General features: G+C 43.6%; 2 protein-coding genes and 1 long non-coding RNA gene across 7 annotated transcripts in view; all 3 read left to right on the top strand.

Moving 5' to 3' along the window:
- TEAD4 (TEA domain transcription factor 4) overlaps positions 1-6,720 on the top strand; it is a 59,358-nt gene extending 52,638 nt beyond the window's left edge. Inside the window, exons 11-13 of one of the 2 annotated variants that reach the window (XM_040574569.1) lie at positions 3,291-3,431; positions 4,454-4,606; positions 6,483-6,720. In XM_040574569.1, coding sequence (XP_040430503.1) covers positions 3,291-3,431; positions 4,454-4,606; positions 6,483-6,596 — 408 coding nt within the window. In that variant the 3' untranslated portion in view covers positions 6,597-6,720. Of the gene's footprint in view, positions 1-3,290; positions 3,432-4,453; positions 4,646-6,482 lie in introns of both variants that reach the window. The other variant, XM_040574577.1, reaches the window with a different exon arrangement.
- Positions 6,721-15,047: 8,327 nt separating this feature from the next.
- On the top strand, positions 15,048-18,080 carry LOC121078342. The gene is made up of 3 exons (XR_005824537.1): positions 15,048-15,707; positions 16,320-16,502; positions 16,744-18,080. It is a non-coding gene; the product is annotated as an uncharacterized LOC121078342 (long non-coding RNA).
- A 1,563-nt stretch (positions 18,081-19,643) lies between these two features.
- TSPAN9 (tetraspanin 9) overlaps positions 19,644-23,054 on the top strand; it is a 183,160-nt gene continuing 179,749 nt past the window's right edge. The window contains exon 1 of one of the 4 annotated variants that reach the window (XM_040574395.1): positions 19,644-19,857. The gene's annotated coding sequence lies outside the window, so the exon portion shown is untranslated. Of the gene's footprint in view, positions 19,858-20,797; positions 20,822-22,562; positions 22,582-23,054 lie in introns of those variants that run through there. The other 3 variants (XM_040574434.1, XM_040574409.1, XM_040574415.1) reach the window with 3 other exon arrangements.

Here is a 23,054-nt window from a genome sequence, read left to right as displayed (position 1 = left end):
TGTGATTTAGTGGGTGGCGTCCCTGCCCTTGACAGGGTGAGGGGCGGATGGGGGGAGGGAGGGTGCATTCTATGATTCTACGATAAATTAACGTTGTGGTAACTCAATAAAAACCCAAGTCAGAAAAAAGTAACATTGCTTCTCTCTAATACATGTGTATTTGTAGTGCAAATGAGGTATCTACATAAATATGGTGGGGAAAATTGGATAGCAATGATTTCTTTGTGAACTTAACAATTCACTAGGCAACCTGAATTATGATCAAGCTTGTAATGCTTGTGGCTTGCTCCTGTTAACACCTGTTCTACCAGGTGAAATTTAGCCTGGAATTGTCTACATATGCTGCTCAAGTTTTGAAAGACCATGGAAGTGTAACACTGCATAAAATATTTGCTGGCTTTGTACAGCTATCACCTGGTAAATTAGAGGGTGTTCTTGGTATATGTGGCATGTAGGAGATGATGAGTTTAGGAAAACATAAAGGGTTGAGTGCATAGCTGGTGCAAACTGGTGTGAATGTGTTATATACAGGACCAAGCAGGTTTACAATGGTTGAAGATTTGTCACTATTTCAGAGGGAGACATTCTACTTAAAAGAGGTGGTTGGAGAGAGGGGGGGATTATAGAAAAAGAGCAAACCATTTTGACAAATGGATTTTCTTTCATCATAGTCTTGGTGTGAATGACACAACTATTAAGGATAGTTGTAGAAACTGTGGGCAACACCTTGTATTTTGAAGAGTGATTTGTGATCATGTATTTAAATACTGTGCTGTTATGCTCTCAATTAAGAAAACAAGCAGATTGAAAGCTGTGTATCCATCCCTAATGTTTCCAGCATTGACTCTAGAACATTAGACTATCCTGTCATCTTGCCTGGATTGAATCTTTGTACTGCTAGAATTATCTGGATGCTACAGCTGCTTGTCTATGAGATATTCCAGGAGATGCACTGCTCACTGTACTTTACGAAAAACCTGTCCAAAATCTGTCTTTCTGAGTTTGTACTTTACCAAAAATTCATGATAATTAGATTTTATTGGATTGTTGGCTTGGATTTTCTGTGATGTCATTATCAAATGGAGATAGTAGTTCTTCTCTAGGTGGAAATATGCATGCACAAATGCAGAGTGGCAGCAATGTCCCAGTGTTGTGCTAAGTGGTAGATGGAACTGGATTTTCTGAAATAAATGAGGAGATGGTTTATTTTATTTCTTTTGCCGTCATCTCTTCATCCTTCATATGCCTGAAGTGGTAAGTTAACAGCCAGGGGAATTGGACTGAAAGGAAATACTGCACATTACTACATGGCTGCTCTTCCTGTTAGTGTTTTTGTCATCACTACTGGCAATACCTCTGTGAGGTGGGAGCTGCTGGTGAGTGTTGTGGTACAAGAAAGTTTCAGCCTGATTGTGCAGAGCCAAAACTTAACTTGAAAGGAGTGGCAACAGAAAGACTTCTAGCAGGTTTCTAGCTCCCACTATAGTTGCTTAAACCCAGCATTTACTAGTAGAAGCAGACGTGCCTTCTGCTTTCCCCATTGCTGCCCATCCTCCCAACACGCATTGTCTGAATACACACAAGTGCTTTTGAAACAGGTCAAGGAAGTGATCGATCCCATGAAGAGCTAGCTGAGTAATTCCTCAATGACTTTTGTACTACAACTACACAAAAGTTTGTGCCAGTACAAGAGGAACGAGAGGGCACGAGGTACTGAGGTACAGTTTCCCAAGAAGCAACCTGCATGTGTGTTGCTATCAAAATAGGCAGCCCTTAGTTTTCATGTATGTACACCTCTTCCAGCCTCTATAGCTTTGTGAGGATCCAAATGAGCTTTCTTGTCTGACCAAAACCACAACAAAATTAAAAAACTGTTTTGGCTGTGATTAGCTTTCTCATCTGGCTTAAACACAGAGTCATACAATTGCTAATGGTAGCACGATGGCAGCAGCAGGCTTGTGTTGCTGCAGATGGGGAGAAGGCAGGATTGGCACTTTCTATCAGCAGCACAGATGTAGAATGACTTAAATCTTTTTTGAAATTGCTACTTCAGAGAAATAAGTTAACAGTATTATCTCGTAATAGAGAAGAGACGGGTATTGTATAAGGCACAGAAAAAGGACACTCGTTATTGAGATTCTCCGGTTCCAATGTTAGTGTTGCTTGTCCTAAGTCCTGCTCTAGCTCTCAGGTGAAAACAATCATCAACGACATCAGCTAAGAAAACCACACTAGAATCACATCAAATACAATCCTGTTCATGCTGTATCCACTGTAGCAGGAATACAATTTCTACAGTTTCCTGTTTCCCTCAGTTCAGCAGGAAGAATAGAATAGGCTGAAATAGCCCATGGGGACTGATCATTGCTTTTCTGCTGAAGTAAGCTAGCACCTGGGCTCATAGAGTACAGAGGAGCTCTACCCTCTTAGTTCTGAAATGGAGGAAGCTGAACTGGATATTCCCACACACCCTTTGTGTTTTCAAAGTGTAAGTGAATGTCACTTCTTCTTTTCTTAAATGTAGTTTGAATGACCCCCAGTGGACTCTTCAGAGAACCATGATTTTAATGAGCTAGGTCCCAACATGAGGCTTCAGTTGGCCAAACTTAGGCACCCACATTTCAAAACTGTGGCTGCTAATAAAGATGGGTTTGTATTCAGGTGGAACTGGGCTGGATCCTTGAGCCACCTACATTGTTTATGTTGCATCCTATCTGATTACATTCTTCATATCACTGTATCATAGTACCTGAGCACAGCGTGTGTATGTGTACTCACACATTCCTTCTCCCCGCTCTGTCTCTTTCCATGCATCTGTAGAGTGGAAGAACTTTATCCCAGTTCCTGTACCCTTATTTTTCCTCCTAAGTGAGGCAGCCCAGTCTAGCCTATCTGTTGCATTGCTCTGACTCTACAATGCCCTCCTGTCTGCTCTCCAAATGCTTTGTGTACCTCCATGTTGTTCTCTCACTGCCTTGTTATGGTAAATATCAGCTAAAGCAAGATGTCATGCCATACATTTTTGATGTTCAAATTTTAATGTTCATATTTCCCCAAACATGTACAAATTCCCACCAAGTTTTTCTGAAGAAGTTTTTGAAGTTCCCAACTGGATTTTACTGCATACTCTTCAAATTTCTCCTGCTTGCTTGATGCACATTGATCTGCTTTGGAGCTTTGGACAGTCCTGGCTAAGCAAAATCCATTCAGGTAACGGTAAAAAAAACACCACAACGGGTACTTGATAATAATCTATTTTTCCTTTGTTTTTATTTTTTTATTTTTGGCAGGCTGATTTGAACACCAATATTGAAGATGAATCCAGATCTTTCTATGGTGTTTCCAGCCAATATGAGAGCCCGGAAAACATGGTCATTACCTGTTCCACTAAAGTGTGTTCCTTTGGAAAGCAGGTGGTGGAGAAAGTGGAGGTAGGGAGCAGACCCCTGTGTGCAAGGTCCTCTGGCTGCTGTTCTGTCACTTCAAGTGTTTGCATGCTGCATATATCTAAAGGTGAAATATATCCCATGCTTCCCACCAGGGAGATGGATGCCATAGATTATTATTTCTGAGACATGCAGTTGTAAAATTGCTCCAGCCTGCAACATGGCATTTTCAGGACCTTATGGAAGGCCTCATAGCGCTTGATGCTTTTTCTTTAAATCTCAGTTTCTGAAGACTTGTGGATATGTAAGACTTTCAGCTTTGGTGATTATCTGGATTTTCTGGAGACCAAAGAAAAGCTAGGAAACCTGGACTTTTGTTTTGTAGTCCTGAAAGTTGAAAACAGATCATAGACTACAGTAATTAGTGAATAGACTGTAATCATTTACAGACTATAGTCTTATGATTTTTTGAGGCTTATCTCAGTGCTTGCATACTTACAGCTCTAGCAACAGTGAAGCTGCATAATTATGTGTATAACTGCTGTCAAAGAAATGTTTTCTGACACCACTTTCAGCTGCTAAGAGAGCTGCTCTGACCTGCTTCCTGCTGCTGTCTTTCTCAAAGCAGCAGCCATGTGCAAAACACCAGATGTTCTGGTGTCAGCAGTCAGTTCAAGCTACGTTCTTTCCCAAGACTCATCTCTAGTCATATGATAGACATGCCTAGAATCTGGTTATAGATTTGCATGATGGGGTATTTAGGTCAGGGAAAGGTTTCGTGGTGTATGGGAAAGGAAATCAAGTTCTTGAGGTGAAAGGAGGTAAAGGGCATCTAAGAGTCTGCTATGAAATGATACAAGCAAGCATCAGTTTCTGTTCAAAGGAAGATGAAATATACAGGAGCTAAGATGTGTATGTAAACCAAAAAAATCCCTCTGTGTAAGGCTGTCCAGAAACTCTCATAAGGAGAAGCCTTGAAAAAGTCATTGTGTTTTTTTTCTGTTCTGAGTCCTTTTATGTGATTGTTATTGATGTGACATATGCCCCTTTTCTATTTTACATTGCAGACAGAGTATGCACGGTATGAAAATGGACACTATTCCTATCGCATTCACCGTTCCCCTCTTTGTGAATACATGATAAACTTCATTCATAAACTCAAGCACCTTCCTGAGAAGTATATGATGAACAGTGTGCTGGAGAACTTTACTATCTTACAGGTGGGACTTTGAACTGTTTTCGTTGGAGCTTGGAAACATGTAAGCCCCATGCAAGAGTTCACTGTTGTGAGTCAAAGCAGATTCCTTTTACAGCTCAGCATCTAATTGTAGTTAGTGTTTCTCATGTGTATTGCACCTCAAGACAGGAGCTCTAGAGATCGTAGCTCATGCAGAGAAGCAGTAGAATTTGAGAGGCCTGCATAACAGGGAAAAGAAAAGAAAGATAAAGGGAGAATTGATGAGGTAGAGACATACAGGAAGGAGAAGGATGCGAAGTCATAGTGAAGAAAGTACTCATTCCACTATTAGATGGACATTGAGGTCCTGTCTGTGCCCTGGTACTTTTTGCAAGTTAATGAAGCAAGAACACTGTTAAATGACCATATAATTTTGTCATGGGGAGAGTTCTTCACCCAGACCTGGTAGGAAAAAAAAAAGTTGTTTCCTCAGTACCATCCTGAACCTTGAAAGAATATCAAGGCAAGTAAAGGAAGAGACACGTTAGGGGAAGCTCTATGACACATTCACGAATCGCTGCAACCTCTAGGTAGTGCAGTACTACAAGGCTACAGTAACTAGATTGCATTAGTGTCTGTATTATACCAGGAGTCTTTCCTGGCTCGGATGCAGCCTAAATATGGGAAGAGGGCAAAGTCATCTTAGAAGGTGGATTATCCTAGTGGACTGTGAGTTCTGTGCTCGCCTCTACAAGATGTGTCGCAGATCTTTGCCCAGAAAACCTGAAGATGGGTAAGTGGAAGAGATTCTAGAGGCTGTAAAGAAGGGAAATCAAGTGGTGTTCGTTCCATTCTCTGGAGGTGCTGTGGGACTTCAGGCAACTCATTGCTCTGATTTGTGGCTCATGTATCTTGGCTATAAAACAAAGTTAATGATATCATTATCCGAGGGTATGAGGTAAAGGAGGCTTTACTCTTCTATGTTTCTACTAAGCTCTTTAGCATCTGGAAGAAAAGATAAGTATAAATGCTAAAGGTTTTTTTAGATGAGCAAAGGCATGAAGTGGGCAGGGACAGAGAGACTGAAAGCATGTATGCTATCATTCATACTGAGAAATGCTGTAACTGCTTTCTGCATGTGTCATTCCACATTTAGGCCAGTGCTTGCTGTAAATTTAATGAACAAAATTGTCATATATTTATACTTCATCTGGAGCTTTATGTTTTCAGTAATCTCATGTCCTTTTCTCACCTCCTGTCACAGAGAGGCATATCTCATGTGGGTGCTAGTACAGCCTTTTATATATTACCTTTGTAGTCTTGCAGTCCTGCTTCCTGAACAGCATGCTGAGAATTTTCTACCCCTGACTGGGGAGCTGAAAAATGGTCGCTCTTAATATCTCCTGTAAAATGAGATATACTCTCTAATTCTCATGGTCTGTGCCTACCACTGACAAGCAGGATCAGATGGTGGGAAAGAATTGTTCATGGCTGTGGTATACCATCACATGAGCAGGAGTGGATGTGCAACAGGAGATGGCCTCTCTAAACCCAACAAACAGAGCAAAAATACTTTTCTGCAGATCCCTTCTCTGATGAAATCTGTAACACCAGGGGGTGGGGAGTAGAGTGGACCTGCTTCCACTTGTGTGGTTGTTGCTTGGTCACAGCCTTCTATTCTCCTCAGTAGACTCTGCTCACCTCCCTGTCTCTTCACTGCATTGTAGTTCTGCTGCTGCAAAAGTGCTTTCCTTGGGGGTGTGTGCACATAGATTAGGGCATGTGGTGGCTGAGTTGTGCATCATTCCTATGGTTCTGTTCTTTGCTTATTAATGACTTTTTGCTCTATGTGTTGGAATATGTAAGCAGAGAAACAGCAGATGCCATCTCAGCTTCTGTCTTCTTCCTTTTCTGTCTAGGTTGTGACAAACAGGGACACACAGGAGACCTTGCTGTGCATAGCATATGTTTTTGAGGTGTCAGCTAGTGACCATGGTGCCCAGCATCACATCTACCGGCTGGTGAAGGACTAGAGACTTATCTGCCCTGAGTCATCCATGGGATGCATGCCTGAGGAAAAAGCCTATGCTTGAAAATCCCTTGTTCCCTCATACCAAACTGAAAAATAAACTGCAGATACTGTGTATTTTCAGAAAAGCACCTCTGAGCAGTTTTATGATTCGCAGTGTCAAATAAGTTTGTATCTCCAGGTTTGTGCAAATAGGAAAAAGGCTTGGAGTCAAAGAAGCAGGCAAATAACTGATTTTCACCCAAACAGCGTCCTCTGGAATGTATTCCTCACACTGGAAACCAGCCCTTAGAGCACACAGTAGGTGTGACTGAGCATATAGAAAGAGCAGTGTCCATGCTACACCTGGTCTGAGTGTGTGCACGCATGCATTCATTTGTAGATCAACACATGCACAGACATGCTTACCATGCATTTGCATAGATGCATGTTCATTTAGACATGCATGGGAACATGCATGTGTGTTGAGATTTCACATAAAAACTACACATCTGCCTGGATAGCTGTCCACCTCAGTAGATGAACAGTTATAGGCTTATTCAGCCTTCCTCCTGTTAGAGGCTAGACATGGTTTCTATCTCTTCTGTGCACGATGATGAGAGACCAACCATTCTTTTGCCTTAAAGCTGGCCTTTAAAATGCTGTTATGCTTAGAAAACTGTGTGTGTTAAACCATGTTGTCTTGCCCAGCAGATTTCCTCCATGTGTCAGGTCTGTTGCCTTGACTGACTAAAATAATTCTTGATGATTTTGCTTCAGTTTTCCCCATGTAGTTAGCACTGCTCGGGGAGCTAGAATCTGCTCTTTTCTTGTGCACCAGCAAAATAATTGTTTACAAAGATCTTGTAATCTTGTTACACTCTTGTTAACTTGTTACACCTGTTGGTTGCAGACAGTGAGGTGCACAAGTATTACCAAGAACGCCATTTGGCCAGCAAATCACAGGAAAATTATGAGAGAGAATAGTGAAAAGAGGTTATCTTGCCACGTTTCAAAGGCAATCAAACCCACTCTCTCTACTTTACTTGTAAACAGAGATTGTTTACTCAGGAGGCACTGAAAGGCAATAGCCTTAGTCCCCACAATGCTGCTGATGGTGGGGAAGAGGCAGCCATTCGTGTTACTTTGAAGGAGGAGGTGGGTGGTGTGATGATCTCTGGCAGCCACTGAACAGGAAATTTATTGGGTGGCCAGGCACAGTCCCTTGGTACAGATTTGAATAGATAGTGTTACATCTGCTCTTTCCATAGTGCACCACAACACCACAGAAAACACCTCACATTTGTTTCAGATGTTTCCACCCTTGGATTTTTGGTATAGAGAAAAAGACTCATTGGTACTTGAGGCATTTGAGGTACTGTCTGAAATAAAATGTTTTATTGGAATGCCAGAAGGTAAGGACTTCAGATACACACATATGAAATCTGACTTGCTTAAAGAACCCATAAGCTTATTGATACTCCTTTCTACAGCTCCCTGTGTTCTTGTTAAAAGACTCTGTGGACTCCATGAAGATACTGTACAAATTTTCCCATTGCAAATGTAGATGCCTGCAGACCTGCATCTCCACTCCAGCTTCCTATCTGTCTTCCTATCCTTTACAATGTTTAATTTCTGCATTTGAATTGTAAGTTGTAATCAGTTATGAGATAGTCCAGAAGTCTTCTCACACTTCGACAATTTTGTTTCCTGCACACTTAAATCTCAACTCCCTTCAGAGTTTAAATCTTTCACTGCTAGAGAATGTTCTTCCCATGCTTTACAGAGTATTTCAAAGTCTATGTCTCCACTGTTTTTTTCATAAGTGTTGCTGAATATTCCCCATCCTGTTGTTGAAATTCATGAGAAATGCTAGCCAGCCACCTTCCAGTGTGTCGTTAGCATCACTGTTACTTGGTATATTAGATTGGAGGTGGTGTGGAAGACTGCCTTCCTTTAAAAAATATTATTATATTTTATAAACATAATCTGGTATTGTACTCAAATATCTCCTCAAAATTTTTCATTAAGCTCAGAGAAACCATGAGCACGTTGTAAGAACAGGCACTTTCATCACATCCTCTTCTTGTTTTTGATGGATACTTCTTTCACATCAACTCTCAGCTCTTTCACTTTCCAGGGGTTCTCAGGTTTTCCCCACAAGGTACTTTCAGGCAATCCGCTGCTCTAGATGTTTGTTTCAACAACCTATTTTTTCATCAGTTCTTCTTGTTTTTTCTCCTCGACTGTTTTACTAGTTGTGCATTCTCTTACACCACTTTAAACAAGGATAATGGTAGCTTCAGCCACTCCCTGCAATGTTTCTAAGGAGGAGCCTGTTGATGCCTTGGTATCAACATGGTTTTATTTTGAAGCTGCTACTAAGAGCAATTGCTAGCTCATAAGAGTAGAGAAACATGCGGTGTTTTCTTCACTGACTCAAATCTTCACTATTCCTCTGGCTCTTTGCTGCCAATACTATAGAATTTCTTTCTCTGAAATGTTTTTTCTAAAGCCTGTGTAAAACTGATTCAAGACTATAATGCTGCCCCTAGGTTTGTAATACTTAATTTATGAATTCAAATTGAAATGACAAATAATGAATTGAAATAATTGAATGCAATTTCTTACTCTCTGTTGAAGCTGAATGAGTTGATTCTTCCCAAGGAATTCATATCCAACCAACAGTAAGGAACAAACCACTAAAATTTAACTTATAAGTCAAATTAGATAGAGAAGTTACTCAACATTTTTTTTGTCTCAGTCTTCACCAACAATTGCCCTTTCTACACATCCCAAGTAAAAACATCTCAAGTCCGGGACTGGTGGAATGAAGTCTCATCCACTGTAAGAGAAGACCAGGTTCGAGTCTGTCTGAAGAACTTGGATGTGCATAAGTCCATAGGATGCAATGAGATACATCCCAGGGTCCTGAGGGAACTAGGGGTTGAAGTTGCTAAGCCACTATCCAGGATACGTCACAGGTTGGAAAAGACCTCAAAGATCATCTAGTTCCAACCATCCACCTACCACCAATATTACCCACTAAACTGTGTCCCTAAGTACAACATCCAACCTCTCCTTAAACACCCTCAGGGACGGTGGCTCCACCACATCTCCCTGGGCAAACCATTCCAATGCCTAACTACTCTTTCTAAGAACAAATGTCACCTCATTTCCAATCTAAACCTCCCCTGGTGCAACTTGAGGCCATTCCCTCTTGTCCTATCACTAGTTATCTGCGAAAAGAGGCTGACCCCCAGCTCCCCGCAACTTCTTTTCAGGTAACTGTAGAGAGCAATAAGGTCTCCCCTGAGCCTCCTCTTCTCCAGACTAAACAACCCCAGTTCCCTCAGTTGCTCCTCACAGGACTTGTGTTCCAGGCCCTTCACCAGCTTTCTAGCCCTTCTCTGGACACAGTCCAGGGCCTCGATGTCCTTCTTGTACTGAGGGCCCAAAACTGAACTTGAGGTGTGACCTCATCAGAGCTGAGTACAGGGGGACAATCACCTCCCTGGTCCTGCTGGCTACACTATTCCTGATACAAGCCAGGATGCCATTGGCCTTCTTGGCCACCTGGGCATGCTGCCAGCTCATGTTCAGACAAGCATCGACCAGCATCCCCAGATCCTTTTCCTCTTCACAGCTTTCCAGCCACTCTGCCCCAAGCCTGTAGCCATGTTGAACGTCAACCCATTGGCCTCTGCCCATTGACCCAACCTGTCCAGGTCCCTCTGCAGGGCCTTCTTATCCTCTGGCAGATCGACACTTCCCCCCAACAGCGTGTCATCTGCAAATGACTTTGTTGCCCATTCTGCGTGCATCAGTGTAAATGCACTTCAGTTGCACCTTTTGCTCTCACCCCCCAACCCTGGCATTTCTCCCCCAGGTTTATCTCTAATCACCCTCATTTCATCCGTGTCCCCCTTTATACCTAGTTTAAAGCCCTCTCAAAGAGCCACGCCATCTCCTGGTTTAGGATATTTGAGAAGTCATAGCAGTCTGGTGAAGTTCCAACTGACTGGAAAAGGGGAAATATCATATGCATTTTCTAAAAGGGTTAAAAAGAAAAATCTGGGGAACTACAGACCAGCCAGCCTCACCTCTCTGCCTGGTAAGATCATGGCACAGATCCTCCTGGAAACCACGTTAAGGCATACAGAAAACAGAGTTGGTTGGAAACAGCCAATATAGATCCCCAAGCGTAAATTATGCCTGACTAATCTGGTGACATTCTATGACAGAGTTACAGCATTGTTGGACAAGGGAAGAGCAACAGAAGTCATCTACCTTGATTGTGTAAAGTTTTGGATACAGTCCCCCTCAACATCCTTGTCTCTAAATTGGAGGGACATGGATTTGATGGATGGATTGTTCAGCGGATAAAGAATTGGCTGGATAGCTGCATCCAAAAAGTCGTAGTCAATGGCTCAATGTCCAGGTGTAGACCAGTGATGAGTGGTGTACCTCAGGGTTCTGTACTGGGAATTGTATTGTTTAATGTCTTTATTAATGACATGGTGGGATTGTGTGCACCCTTAGCAAGTTCGTGGATGACACCAAGCTCAATGGTGAAGTTGAAACTTCAAAGGGAAGGAATGCCATCCAGAAGAATCTTGGCAGGCTTGAGGAGTGGTCCTATGTGAACCTTAGCAAATTCAGCAAGGCCAAGTACAAGGTCCAGCACCTGTGTTGAGACAATCCCCAGTATCAACACAGACTGGGTGATGAATTGATGGAGAGCAGCCCTGCAGAGAAGGTCTTGAGTGTACTGGTGGATTAAGAATTGGACATGAGACAGCAGTGTGTGCCTGCAGCCCAGAAAGTCAATTGTATCCTTGACTACATCAAAAGGGAGAGACGCTTTATCAGGGTGTGTAGTGACAGGACATGGGGCAGTGGTTTTAAACTCAAAGAAGGTAGATTTAGGTTAGATATAAGGAAGGAATTATTTAGTATGAGGGTGGTTAGATGCTGGAAGAGGTTGCCCAGAGAAGTAGCAGATGTCCCATCATTGGAAGTGTTAAAACTTGTGTGGATGGGACTTTGAGCAACCTGGTCTTGTAGAAGGTGTCCGTGCCCATGGCAGGGGGTTTGAATTAGATGGTCTTTAAAGGCTCCTTCCAGTTCAAGCCATTCTGTGAATCTATGGTTCTAAGTTTAGCATGGGAAATTTTGATATGGGTCCTCCTCCCCTCCCCCCCCCAGTAAATAAATAAATATCTGAAGTATGTTTTCATGTTGGTTTAGCTATGCACACTGGGCTTGAACTGGGAGAATGTACACTAGGCTTGAACTGGGATAATAAAATGGTAAGAATTATTTGAAATATAATTCAAAATGTCCTTGAGAAATAACAACAAACAAACAACAAGAGACAGATGGCAAGTGGAAGGTAAATTATCAGAAAGGTAATCAGTACCTGAGAGGGACTGAGAAATAAGAAGCTTTGTACACACGGCATGATCCAAAACTGGACAGCACAGAACACTGGAACTGCAAAAGGTCAGATGTACAAATACAAAACTTCAGTGCCAGAACTGAATGCAGGAGCCAGAGTTGGATGAAAGTCTCACAGTGGTACCCACTCAGCAATATGGAGACATTCACTGGGGGATGAAGATTTCACTACCTGTAGAAGAAGTGATGCCAGGTCCTACAAAGGGTCTTTTATTTGGCCTGGCACATGACTGGTCCTGAGGATTTTCATCTTGAGTTTTCAAACAGAAGACCAGAATATAGTTATGTGCAAAGTTCTACTGGGTATGCTTCATATGCAGATGCAATTTCTGTATTCAGGTAAGCACAAGCTGCACTAGGACTACCCTTACAACACACAGCTCTGCAGTCCCAGTGGGTGTGGACAATCATTTTGATGTGGAAGAGGGACTAATTGTTAACTAACGTTAACCCCATTAAACTATTGCATGCCAGTTGCTCTGTTGTAACTGTTTTAAGTGCAGCTTCTTATCTGCATGTGAGAGGTCCCTCACAGAATGAGTCTTCACTAGACGTTACTGTGGAGCTGCTGACTTGATACCTCCTCCACTTTGGGGCTCGTGACCTGCATTTAAGACAGAATCATGCAAAAAAAATGAAGGGGTGTGAATAAAGAGAATAGCAAAGATGATGTCATGAAGTCACAGCTGGGGAAAGATGGGTTTGTTCTCATTCTGGGAAGAGGGGTCCATTTAATTTATTTATTAATATAATGAAGATTTTCCCTCCTAATCTTGCAGACCTGGTACCCAGAAGAGACTGTTCCTAAGTACTGTGCAGGGCTAGTGCTGTTAATCTTCTCTATGCAAGTGGCTAGTAAAGGACAGCATCACTTTTTACACCTATTAAGCAACATCTGTACCTTTTTTCTGTGCATGAATTTCCTGCTGTGGCTACTGTCTTCAACAGAAATAATGCCTCCAATATGTGACTTCCAAACAGCAGCAGAGCAAGCAGACTATTTTTTGGATCTAGTTGCAGTTGTCAAAATAACAGTATTCTCCATTGGTTGCTGCCAATACCTTTTCATAAGGTCTGGTGTGGCTGGTAATCAGAGTCAGTCAAGCCTGGATAAAGTCAAGCCAAGTCCTTTAAAGATCTAGAAAAAAAGAGTATCTCAAAATGCTTGCTGTTCTCTGCTGTACTGAAGAAATTCATGCAGACGCAGTCCCGCTCATTCTCATCAAGTGTTATTTCTAACCACAGAATGGTGGGAAATCAGCCAGGACCGAATTAATTACTTTTCTGCAACCCAACAAGTTCCTACATTTGGCCAAACAGGTATGAAAGGCACCAACTGACTATAGCTCGCTACTGATGCATGCACCTGCCTATGCCAGCTCCATCTAGTCCCTTCCTGATTTTTGAACCAGGTGTGGGGCAGAAAACAAATCAAACCAACCTCTCTAATGATAAAATAACTGACTCTGGGGAAAAGTATTTTTGGCAAACATAGACAATAAATATGTTTTGAAATTGAAACCTGTACAGTGAAAGGGCAGTGCTTAGTTCCAAGCAAAGGAAAACTGCTTATGTGTATTAGAGCTCTTCTGCAAATATGAGCCTGGTGTCTTGCATGCATCCACTGCAGTTTTATACCAGCACAACAGATGCCATGAAGGATTCCCAAAAGGAGATGAGGACTCTGCTTAGCCCCTCGTTTGATCATGAATAAAATCAAGTCAGAACATCTATAAGATGTTATCAAAGCAATGAATACAACTGAAGTGCATCTACACTAATGCATGCAGCATGGGCAACAAAGAGGAGGCGCTGGAAGCCATTGCGCAGCAGGCAAACTACAACCTAGTCGCCATCACTGAAAGGTGGTGGGACGTCTCCCATGACTTCAGTGCTGAAATGGATGACTGTAAGCTCTTCAGAAGGGATGGGCAACTAAGGAGGGGAGGTGGCATGGCTCTCTGTATTAGAGAGTGTTTTGAACAGGTCACCTTGAATGCAATCACACAGCATGTGCAAGACAACCAGGGGATCAAACCCAGCCAGCATGGGTTCATGAAAGGCAACTCTTTCCTGACCAACCTCATCTCTTTCTATGACTGGGTGAGCTGCCTGGTGGATGAGGGAAAGGCTGTTGATGTAGTCTACCTAGACTTCAGCAAAGCCTTTGACATGGTCTCCCACAGTATTCTTCTGGAGAAGCTGGAAGCTGGAAGCCCATGGCTTGGACAGGTACGCTCTTTGCTGGATTAAAAACTGGCTGGACAGCCGGGCCCAGAGAGCAGTGGTGAACAGAGTGAAGTCCAGCTGGTGACCGGTCACGAGTAGTGTTCCCCAGGGGCTGGTGTTGGAGCCCATCTTCTTTAATATTTTTATTGATGATTTGGACAAAGGAATTGATGCACACTCGGTGATTTTGCAGACGACACCAAGTTGGGGGGGGAAGTGTCGATCTGCCAGAGGATAAGAAGGCCCTGCAGAGGGACCTGGACAGGTTGGGTCAATGGGCAGAGGCCAATGGGTTGACGTTCAACATGGCTAAATGCCAGGTCCTGCACTTTGGCCACAGACAACCCCATGCAAACACTACAGGCTTGGGGCAGAGTGGCTGGAAAGCTGTGCAGAGGAAAAGGATCTGGGGGTGCTGGTTGATGCTTGTCTGAACATGAGCTGGCAGCATGCCCAGGTGGCCAAGAAGGCCAATGGCATCCTGGCTTGTATCAGGAATAGTGTAGCCAGCAGGACCAGGGAGGTGATTGTCCCCCTGTACTCAGCTCTGATGAGGTCACACCTCAAGTTCAGTTTTGGGCCCTCAGTACAAGAAGGACATCGAGGCCCTGGACTGTGTCCAGAGAAGGGCTAGAAAGCTGGTGAAGGGCCTGGAACACAAGTCCTGTGAGGAGCAACTGAGGGAACTGGGGTTGTTTAGTCTGGAGAAGAGGAGGCTCAGGGGAAGACCTTATTGCTCTCTACAGTTACCTGAAAAGAAGTTGCGGGGAGCTGGGGGTCAGCCTCTTTTCGCAGATAACTAGTGATAGGACAAGAGGGAATGGCCTCAAGTTGCACCAGGGGAGGTTTAGATTGGAAATGAGGTGACATTTGTTCTTAGAAAGAGTAGTTAGGCATTGGAATGGTTTGCCCAGGGAGATGTGGTGGAGTCACCATCCCTGAGGGTGTTTAAGGAGAGGTTGGGCTTGATGCTTAGGGACACAGTTTTGTGAGTGACATTGGTAGTAGGGTGATGGTTGGACCAGATGATCTTGGAGGTCTTTTCCAACTTTGATAATTCTATGATTCTTTGATTCTATGATCTCCACTTCCAAGGCTCCCTTTCTTGGAAACTCACCAGACGAAACCAGATAGTGTATCAGACTAAAAGCCAGCTGCAATTTTGCTGAAAACAGTGGAAAGTTGTGAGAATTAAAGTTGTGTTTTTGCAGTGGAAAATTCCACTAACCTTGCTTATTCAGAAGTCATTTTTCAGGCATAACAGTGGCGTAACAGTGGGGAGTATGTTAAGCAGATCAAGAGACAGTGGAAGGTTCCACTGTTCCAAAATAAGGAGGATGGCTAAGAAAAACAAGACAAGCAGTTGTGGAATCAGCAAGAAGAAAAAAAACACGGGCCCTTCCAGCCAAGAGAGAAGAAGAAAAAAGGGGAAAAGGAGATATTAAAGGTTGGTCAAATAAAATTGTGTATATATGGTATAGTAACAAGCATCGAGTATGTTGTGAACCTCTAGTATTAAGCCAATGAGGAAACAGGGGAGGAATCAAGTGTCAGGTAATAGGGGATATAAGTTTATGATACACTTCTGCTGTGTGTTCCTGCTTGCAGGACTCCCACCATTGCAATCATGAATAAAAATACTACTTCACTGATATCCTTGCCTGAACCTGTGTTATTTATTGGCTGTGGATTGTTGCTCACAAAGTAAACACCAAAAAGCAGCACATGTTAAAAATGAACTAGCCTAGTTTCAAAGGAAAGTCTAAACTGAACTCTAACCAACCAAAAATAAATGAGGATATCAGTGTCTTACAAATGTAATTTCTTTTGGGGCAGAAATAATAGAAAACACCACCTAAACCTGTAAGAACTTGCTGTAAAATCAAAGGGCAAGACAGCAAAAGCTGATTCCACTAATCACTGTACATCCACAACACTAGGGCATTTGATGATTAAGTGAAAAAACAGGGATCTAAATGTCCATGGTGCAAAGCAGCTCAAAATTTTTCTTTCAGCTATGGCTCCTTTCTTTTCTAACCCCTATGCTTCCATTTATCAGCCTTCATTTCTGCAGCTACAACTGCTTGTGGAGTCATGTCAAACTCAATTACTGAACTGATTCCACTTAGAGATAGCCTTCTGAGATAAGATAAAATAAACCATGGGTCTGAGCAACACAGAACCAGGCAAGATAGGAGCCCCTCCCTTCAACTTCACTTCAAAGCGAAAAGAAACATTTCAGGTAAGATGAGTTCATTTGAATTCTTTCATTTATCTGTGATGAGGGGGTGGGAACTTCTTAAGTGGACATTGTCAATAAAGAAAACATGTAAGTAGGCTTAGAGACTGAGGTAGGGATTGAATTAAATCTCTTTCTACTTCTGTATCTAGATCCAATGATCATTTGTTCCTTGAGTATTACATACCCGCTTTAGCCTTTGGCATAATGGTTTCCCATTGACTTTTTCTTCTCTATTATTCAGCTCATTTTTCATTGGTTCTTGGACTAGATGACGGGGATGAAGAACTTGAGTGGTGACAGCAAAGAATAAGAACTGATTCAGACAGAAGAGAATGCCCTCAAACTTGTGTGAAAGATATAGTAGAGGCAAAGAGAACATGTCCAGTGCTGCTAAGGAGTAATGCTGTTTCGTCAGTCCTGCATCACCAGTCTGCAGCAAAACCAATGGCAGCATCAACACCAAGATAACCAGGCTGATCACGTACCACCCCACTTCCCTCACTTCTCAGAACTATGGTAAGAACATTTGCTCATGAATATTGTCAAAGCCCAGGTGCTGGGTTGCCAGGATGTAGTGAAACCCATTGTGGAACAGGGAAACTTAACCACATATGAAATATTGCATGTCAAATCAAGCAGCTGCAAGTCCTCAGTGGGACTTCAGACTGGAATTGCTGCTGGATGGCAAACTCCCTGATCCTCAGGAATGCCTCCACCATTGTCCTCTTCCTCTGAGGACTGAGAGATTGACTTGTGTTTTTCTAGTCGAGTTCCAAGTCTAGATTATGGTTATAGTATTGTGCACTGATTATTCAGAATTTGACCTGTTATGCAGAGGGTCCAGGTGACTAACAATTCTAGATGACTAAAAACTGCAGATAATAATAAAACCATGCTAATTACTAAAATTGATGTGTATAAATAACCTGCATTATTTACTAAAGAAAAAGTATAACGACAAGCTGTGCTGATTGTTAATATTTTTATGCAATAATAAAGCTCTAGTTATAACCACAACCCTGTGGCCAGTCCTCATTCTACCCAGGATCCCTAAAAAAACCTGCCTGTCCCCGTAGTGTTGTATGACAGACATTTTGCCTGTATTTCCATAATCTGACATAATGATTCAGCAAGTAATCAAGACTCCAGATCCATGATCCAAGCCAGTTTGGGCCACTTAAATGAGTCACAAAGTACTGGTGCTCATTCTGAGGAAAACAAGCAGTGCCTCATCATGTCCTTCAAATGGGCAATATAGCAATAATGAGGGAAGAACCTGCTCTAAATATAACAATTCTGGAGGGTCTAGATGGATGATTTTCTGCTAAAGACAAGACATTTTTATTTTCGTCCTCCCTAATTTCCCCAAAGTATTCAGTACTGTTGCCATGCCAAAGGGGATATACCCTGTGAATCACACCGGAAAGCTGTGTGTCCATGTCTAGATGCCTCAAATATAGCTACTCAAAGCTGCTTTCAAAAGCTGTATGCAATCTTTAGATTTCCTGGTCAGATGTCATAGATTCAAGTATATTACTGATGAAGTGCAATTCTTTCTATTCCTCATTGTGTGCAAAATGTGTGAACACAACTAGAGAGCCCCAATGTTAGATTTGCTCACATTGGAAAGACAGCTAGTTGAAAATGAAACAAAAGTATAAAGAGACTATTTTCCTAAATTTACTAGCATATCAAGAAGAGATCTGCAGCCTAGTGCAGTATCCTTGGTGGAATGTGATTCTGCAGTATCAGTCACTCCAGTCCCCAGTTTCAGTGATCCTCAAGTTCATACAAAGTTCTGAAATAGCATCATTTTTTACCTTCTTTCCATGATAGAGTTTTGAATGATGACTTGTTCTCACCTATTCCTTTTTCACTTTAACTAGAACTATAGATATCCAGTACCTTTGGGTATAAAGCTGCTTGTGCTAGCTGTCTCTGCTAAAGCAAACCAATGAACAAAACAACAACAACAAAGAGCAAACAAAACCAAACTCAAACTTGTTCTCCCTTGCCAGTATTGGCTTCCTGTATTGTTCATTTTTGAGGAAGTGGTTCTTTATCTCCAAGGTACACTCTTATTTAAGCCTGAGTTATTTAAAGATTGAGAACAATTCTGGAATGAAGATCCTTCAGTTCTCAGGTATATTGGGAGTTACTGCATTAGAGCTACGGCATAAAGGAGATGGAGCTTTTCTGGAGCCTAGAAATAAAGAGCCAAATCAAATTCCCTTCACAGCTCTCTATCACATGTTGCATTGCAAAACAGGTATCCTTCATTGCTTGCTGTAAGGCAAAAACATAGAAACATTTGTGTACATTTGTACATAAATAAAGAACAGAACACTGCTGCACATGCCTCTCTCATGGAGACAGGAGCAAACTTGGTAGTTGTATAGTTGGCAATATGATGACCAGGATGCTCAGAGACTGCTGCATCAAGCAGTGTGTAAGAATACACAAAGAACAGAATGGAAAGTATGAGAGAATATATTGAAGTGAACATATCCTTGAATTGAGAAACATGACAACAATAGTGCCATCACGGAAGAAAGTAGGAGTACACAAGGGATTTAGGAATGTGAAACAGCTTTTTTCTGTGGTAATACTTATAGAAGAGCCTTGAGTTTCTCTACACACACTGTAAAATATAGTACCCTTCAACAGCTTATCCTCTGTGCTAGAAGTCACAGCAATATTGACTGACACAGGCTTGGAGCAGCTAGCAGCTTAACTGTTCACAGCTTAGCATGGTTACTACCCCTGCCCTGCAGAACGCAGTAGATGTTCAACTGCAGGCCCCTCAGGACAGTACAGGCAGCTGAGGGAGGGAGTCGGTAGGTGCCCCCCCAGCCTTCAAATGGGTAGACCTTGGTGCAGCCCCCGAAATCTGTGAGGGTCCAAAAGGGTGCTGCCCCTGGCATCCATTTTGGGGATGCCCCAGGGGTCTCCCGTGCCGGGCACCTCGGGCCACGGGTGAGCAGGTTCCAGGCAGAGCTCTCAAAAAGGGGATGTGGTGCGGGATGGCTGCAGCCTCTCGCTCCGAATTCAGCCGGGTCGGCTCCAGATGCGCGGCGCTGGCGGAGCGAGCACCGCTGGGGGACGGGGCCGGTGGAGCTCCCTCCCCTCCGCGGGACTGGAGCCGGCCCCTGGGCAGCGCCCCCAGCTCCTCCCCGCTCTGTAGGGCCGGTCCGAGCCCCTCCTCCCGTTTCCGCTGGCAGGAGCTGGAGCCGTGTCCTGCCGTGCCTGTGCAGCTCCCTCAGGACTCGGCCCTATCCGGCTCGGCTCGGCCCGGCCCGGCCCGGCCCGGCCCGGCCCGACCCAGCCCAGCCCAACGCGGTCCAGGGACGTGCGGGTGAGCCCCGGCGGCGCGGGGTGCAGGGAGCCGGAGGGAAAAGTTGCGGGCGCTTCCCGGCCTTGGGGGTGGGAAGAAGCGGGGCGGCGGGGGAGAAGCCGGTCGCGGGGGGTGCTGTGCGGTGCCGGAGTTCCGGCCTGGCGTTTAGAGGCGCTGGGGAGCGGCAGGGACCCAGCGGGCGGGTGGGGGCCGCCAGAGGGGTGAGGGTGGTTCGCAGGGGTGGGGAGCTGTGTGCTGAAAACAGTGACACCGTCCCACCTCCCAGCGTCTGTGTGATTTCTTTTGCGGAAGCAGGAAAGTTAATGTAGAGGGACAAGACGAGCCCAGTGGCTTCTGCGTACACGGTCCTGATCTTAGCCAGGGAACTTGTAGTGCCCATCTTTCACCGGAGCAGATGGCTTCAGCCAGAGAGTTCTCCCTGCCACGGGGGGAAATACGCCTCCTGCAGTGCTGCCCTGTGTGAGGAGGGGAGGCGACCTTTCTTTTCCACTTGTACAGCCCCTAAGGCTGCAGCACGATGTGAAGATGCCGACCCGAGCTGAGCCTTGGGTCGGTGGGAGCGGGGAGAAGTCCCTGTAGGAGGCAGAGCACAGGTGAGATTGCCTGAGAGGTGAGATAGCACGGCAGGGAAGCCCATGTTGCTGGAGGGAGAATACAGTTCAGGGAGAAAGCCATGGCTGCTGGATGAGCTGACAGCTCTCAGAAGCTGCCGTTGAGGTGCTTCCTGCCTCCCCCCTTTGTATGCAGAACTTGGCTCTAGCTTTGTCTTTTCCTGTTCAAGCTTTTGGAAACTTTTCTCGATGAATCTTGGGTGTTTACCTGTCACCCTGCTTCTGATGTGGGCTGGGAGCTCCATGACCTCTGCCTCTCTTGAAAAGACCGTCAGATCAGGAGATTTCAGATGGGCAGAGAGGAGGACCTGTGGTATGGAGATGCTGTGTTGGGGAAAAACTAGAGTGCAAGGGTAAATAAAGCTGTATTTCCTTACTTAGTACTACTATCAACTCTTGTTCTGCTTTTACACTGTATAGTTTTGTGGTTTGAACAACAGAGCTGGGAATGTGAACATCTGAATTTCTTGCCTGACTGCACTGAACTTATTTTAAGACTTTTGGTGGGTCACTTGGGATTTGACTGGAAAAAGTTAGGTATTCTCCAGAAGAACCATGAAAGTCAAATTGTGCAGCTTGTTTGTGCTGTAATTCCCAGATTGACTTAAACTTTACCTTCACCATGTAGATGCAAACATTTGGCATATTATTGTAGCCAGTTCTACTATTGTTAGTAGCAGGTGCTATAGGTAGTTTTAAAGGATAATAATTACTGAAGGAGTGAATTAATATGACTTATATCAGCACAGAATATGGGCCAATCTTAGAACTTAAAATATTTAAAATGATTTCAAAAGATAATTTATCATTGTGGTATGTGTGTGGCTGATAACATCAAGGAAGTCACTTTTCATGCTTCTATGCCATTCGTTTCCACTTTGCATTTTACTGAGCTCCAGAAATGAAAACTGATGAAACTAATATAGCTTCTGCCTCCAGATCTTCTCCTTTCCTTCTTTATTTTTAGACCTGTGCTGTTCATGTTGCAAATCCTCCAGACAAGGCCTTTTTTTGTAATGGGGCTGGAGAACTTTTGGCAAATTTCGTTTGGGGCACCTCTACTTTCTTTAAAACTGAATAATTCTAATTAATAAAATTGCATGAGTAGACTTCGGGGTCAGAATATAACTAAGGTGGCATCACTTGCATTATTCAGACAAAGCTCAGAGGTGCAAGCGATCCTATTAATATCTCTTGAGGAGGGTAAAGGGGTAATTGTGAATGTCGATGTTATCTTAGATATCATGATTATTTTACCAGAAAATATCAATTAGAGATGTGTATTTCCAGTTCATAGTACTGAATGAGACAGATGCTGGAGATGGGATGGCAGACACTGCCAACCAAGAGTCTTGATTACCAGGCATGATTGTGGTAATGAGGTAGGTCCGAGGTCAAGTTGGGAAGTGAATCTGCAGGTCAGGTTAAGGCCCAGTGATAGTAACCAGGGTCAGACACAGTCCAGTTATCATGGGACAGGTCCATAGTGATGTGGCAGATCTGAGGTCAAGCTAGGAAGTCAGTCTGTGGGTCAGAGTGTGGATCAAGTGGGTCCATGGCCAGACAAAGGCACAGCTGTGACAAAGCTGGATACAGACACACCTACAACATAGCTCAGGCAGGGACTGAAGACCCAGGGCTGAGCTGAAATGGATCCCATAGACCATTTGGCATAGCGGTTGTGGAGGCACTAGGTAAGGCTGATTCAGGTCTTTAAAGGCCTTTCAAGTACTCTCAGGGCCCTAATACAGTACGAGGACCTGAGACTGAGAAATGGGCTTGTTCAGCCTTGAGAAGAGAATGCTTTGATGAAACCTAATAGTAGCCTTCCAGTACTTAAGAGAGAGTACTTATCAAGAAGACAGAACTACACTCTTCTCAGCAGTGCATGATGGTATGATGAGAGACAACAAACATGTTGAAACAAGTTGTACAAGCCAGATATAACAAAAAACTTTTCCACTGTGAAGACAGTCAAGTGTTAGAACAAGTTGTGCAATGTCTGTCCTCACAGGCTTTTAAGACCTGAGTGAATAAAGCCCTGTACTGACTTATAGCAGACCATGTGTTGAGCATCATTTGGACTAGATGACCTCCTCATGTTTTCTCCAATGTGAGTTTCTGATCTTAACATTAAGCAGCTGTTAGTTCTGGGAAGGAAGGAGGTATTTGTATGTGAGACTATGGCAGTATTTGTAAGCACCAAAGATAAAGAATCATAGAATGGTTTGGGTTGGAAAGGACCTTAAAGATCATCTAATTTGTGGATGCCACATCTAATTTGTGGATGCCCCCCCATGCCACACCTTCCACTAGACCAGGTTGCTCAAAGCCCCATCCAGCCTGGCCTTGAACACTTCCAGGGATGGGACATCCACAGCTTCTCTGGGCAACCTGTCCCAGTGCCTCACCATCCTCACAGAAAAGAATTTCTTCCTTAGATCTAATCAAAATCTACCTTCTTTTAGTTCAAAGCCTTGTCCTCAAAGCCTCCACATCCTATCAAAATACTCCCTGTTCCTCTCCTACCTTTTTGTAGGTATTGGAAGGCTGCTATAAGGTCTCCGCAGCGCCTTCATTTCTCTA

The sequence above is a fragment of the Cygnus olor genome, chromosome 1, assembly GCF_009769625.2.
Source record: "Cygnus olor isolate bCygOlo1 chromosome 1, bCygOlo1.pri.v2, whole genome shotgun sequence".
NCBI classification, from domain to species: Eukaryota; Metazoa; Chordata; class Aves; order Anseriformes; family Anatidae; genus Cygnus; species Cygnus olor.
The sequence above is the reverse complement of the archived record's forward strand: the minus strand, read 5'-3'. Positions and strand labels throughout refer to the sequence as shown.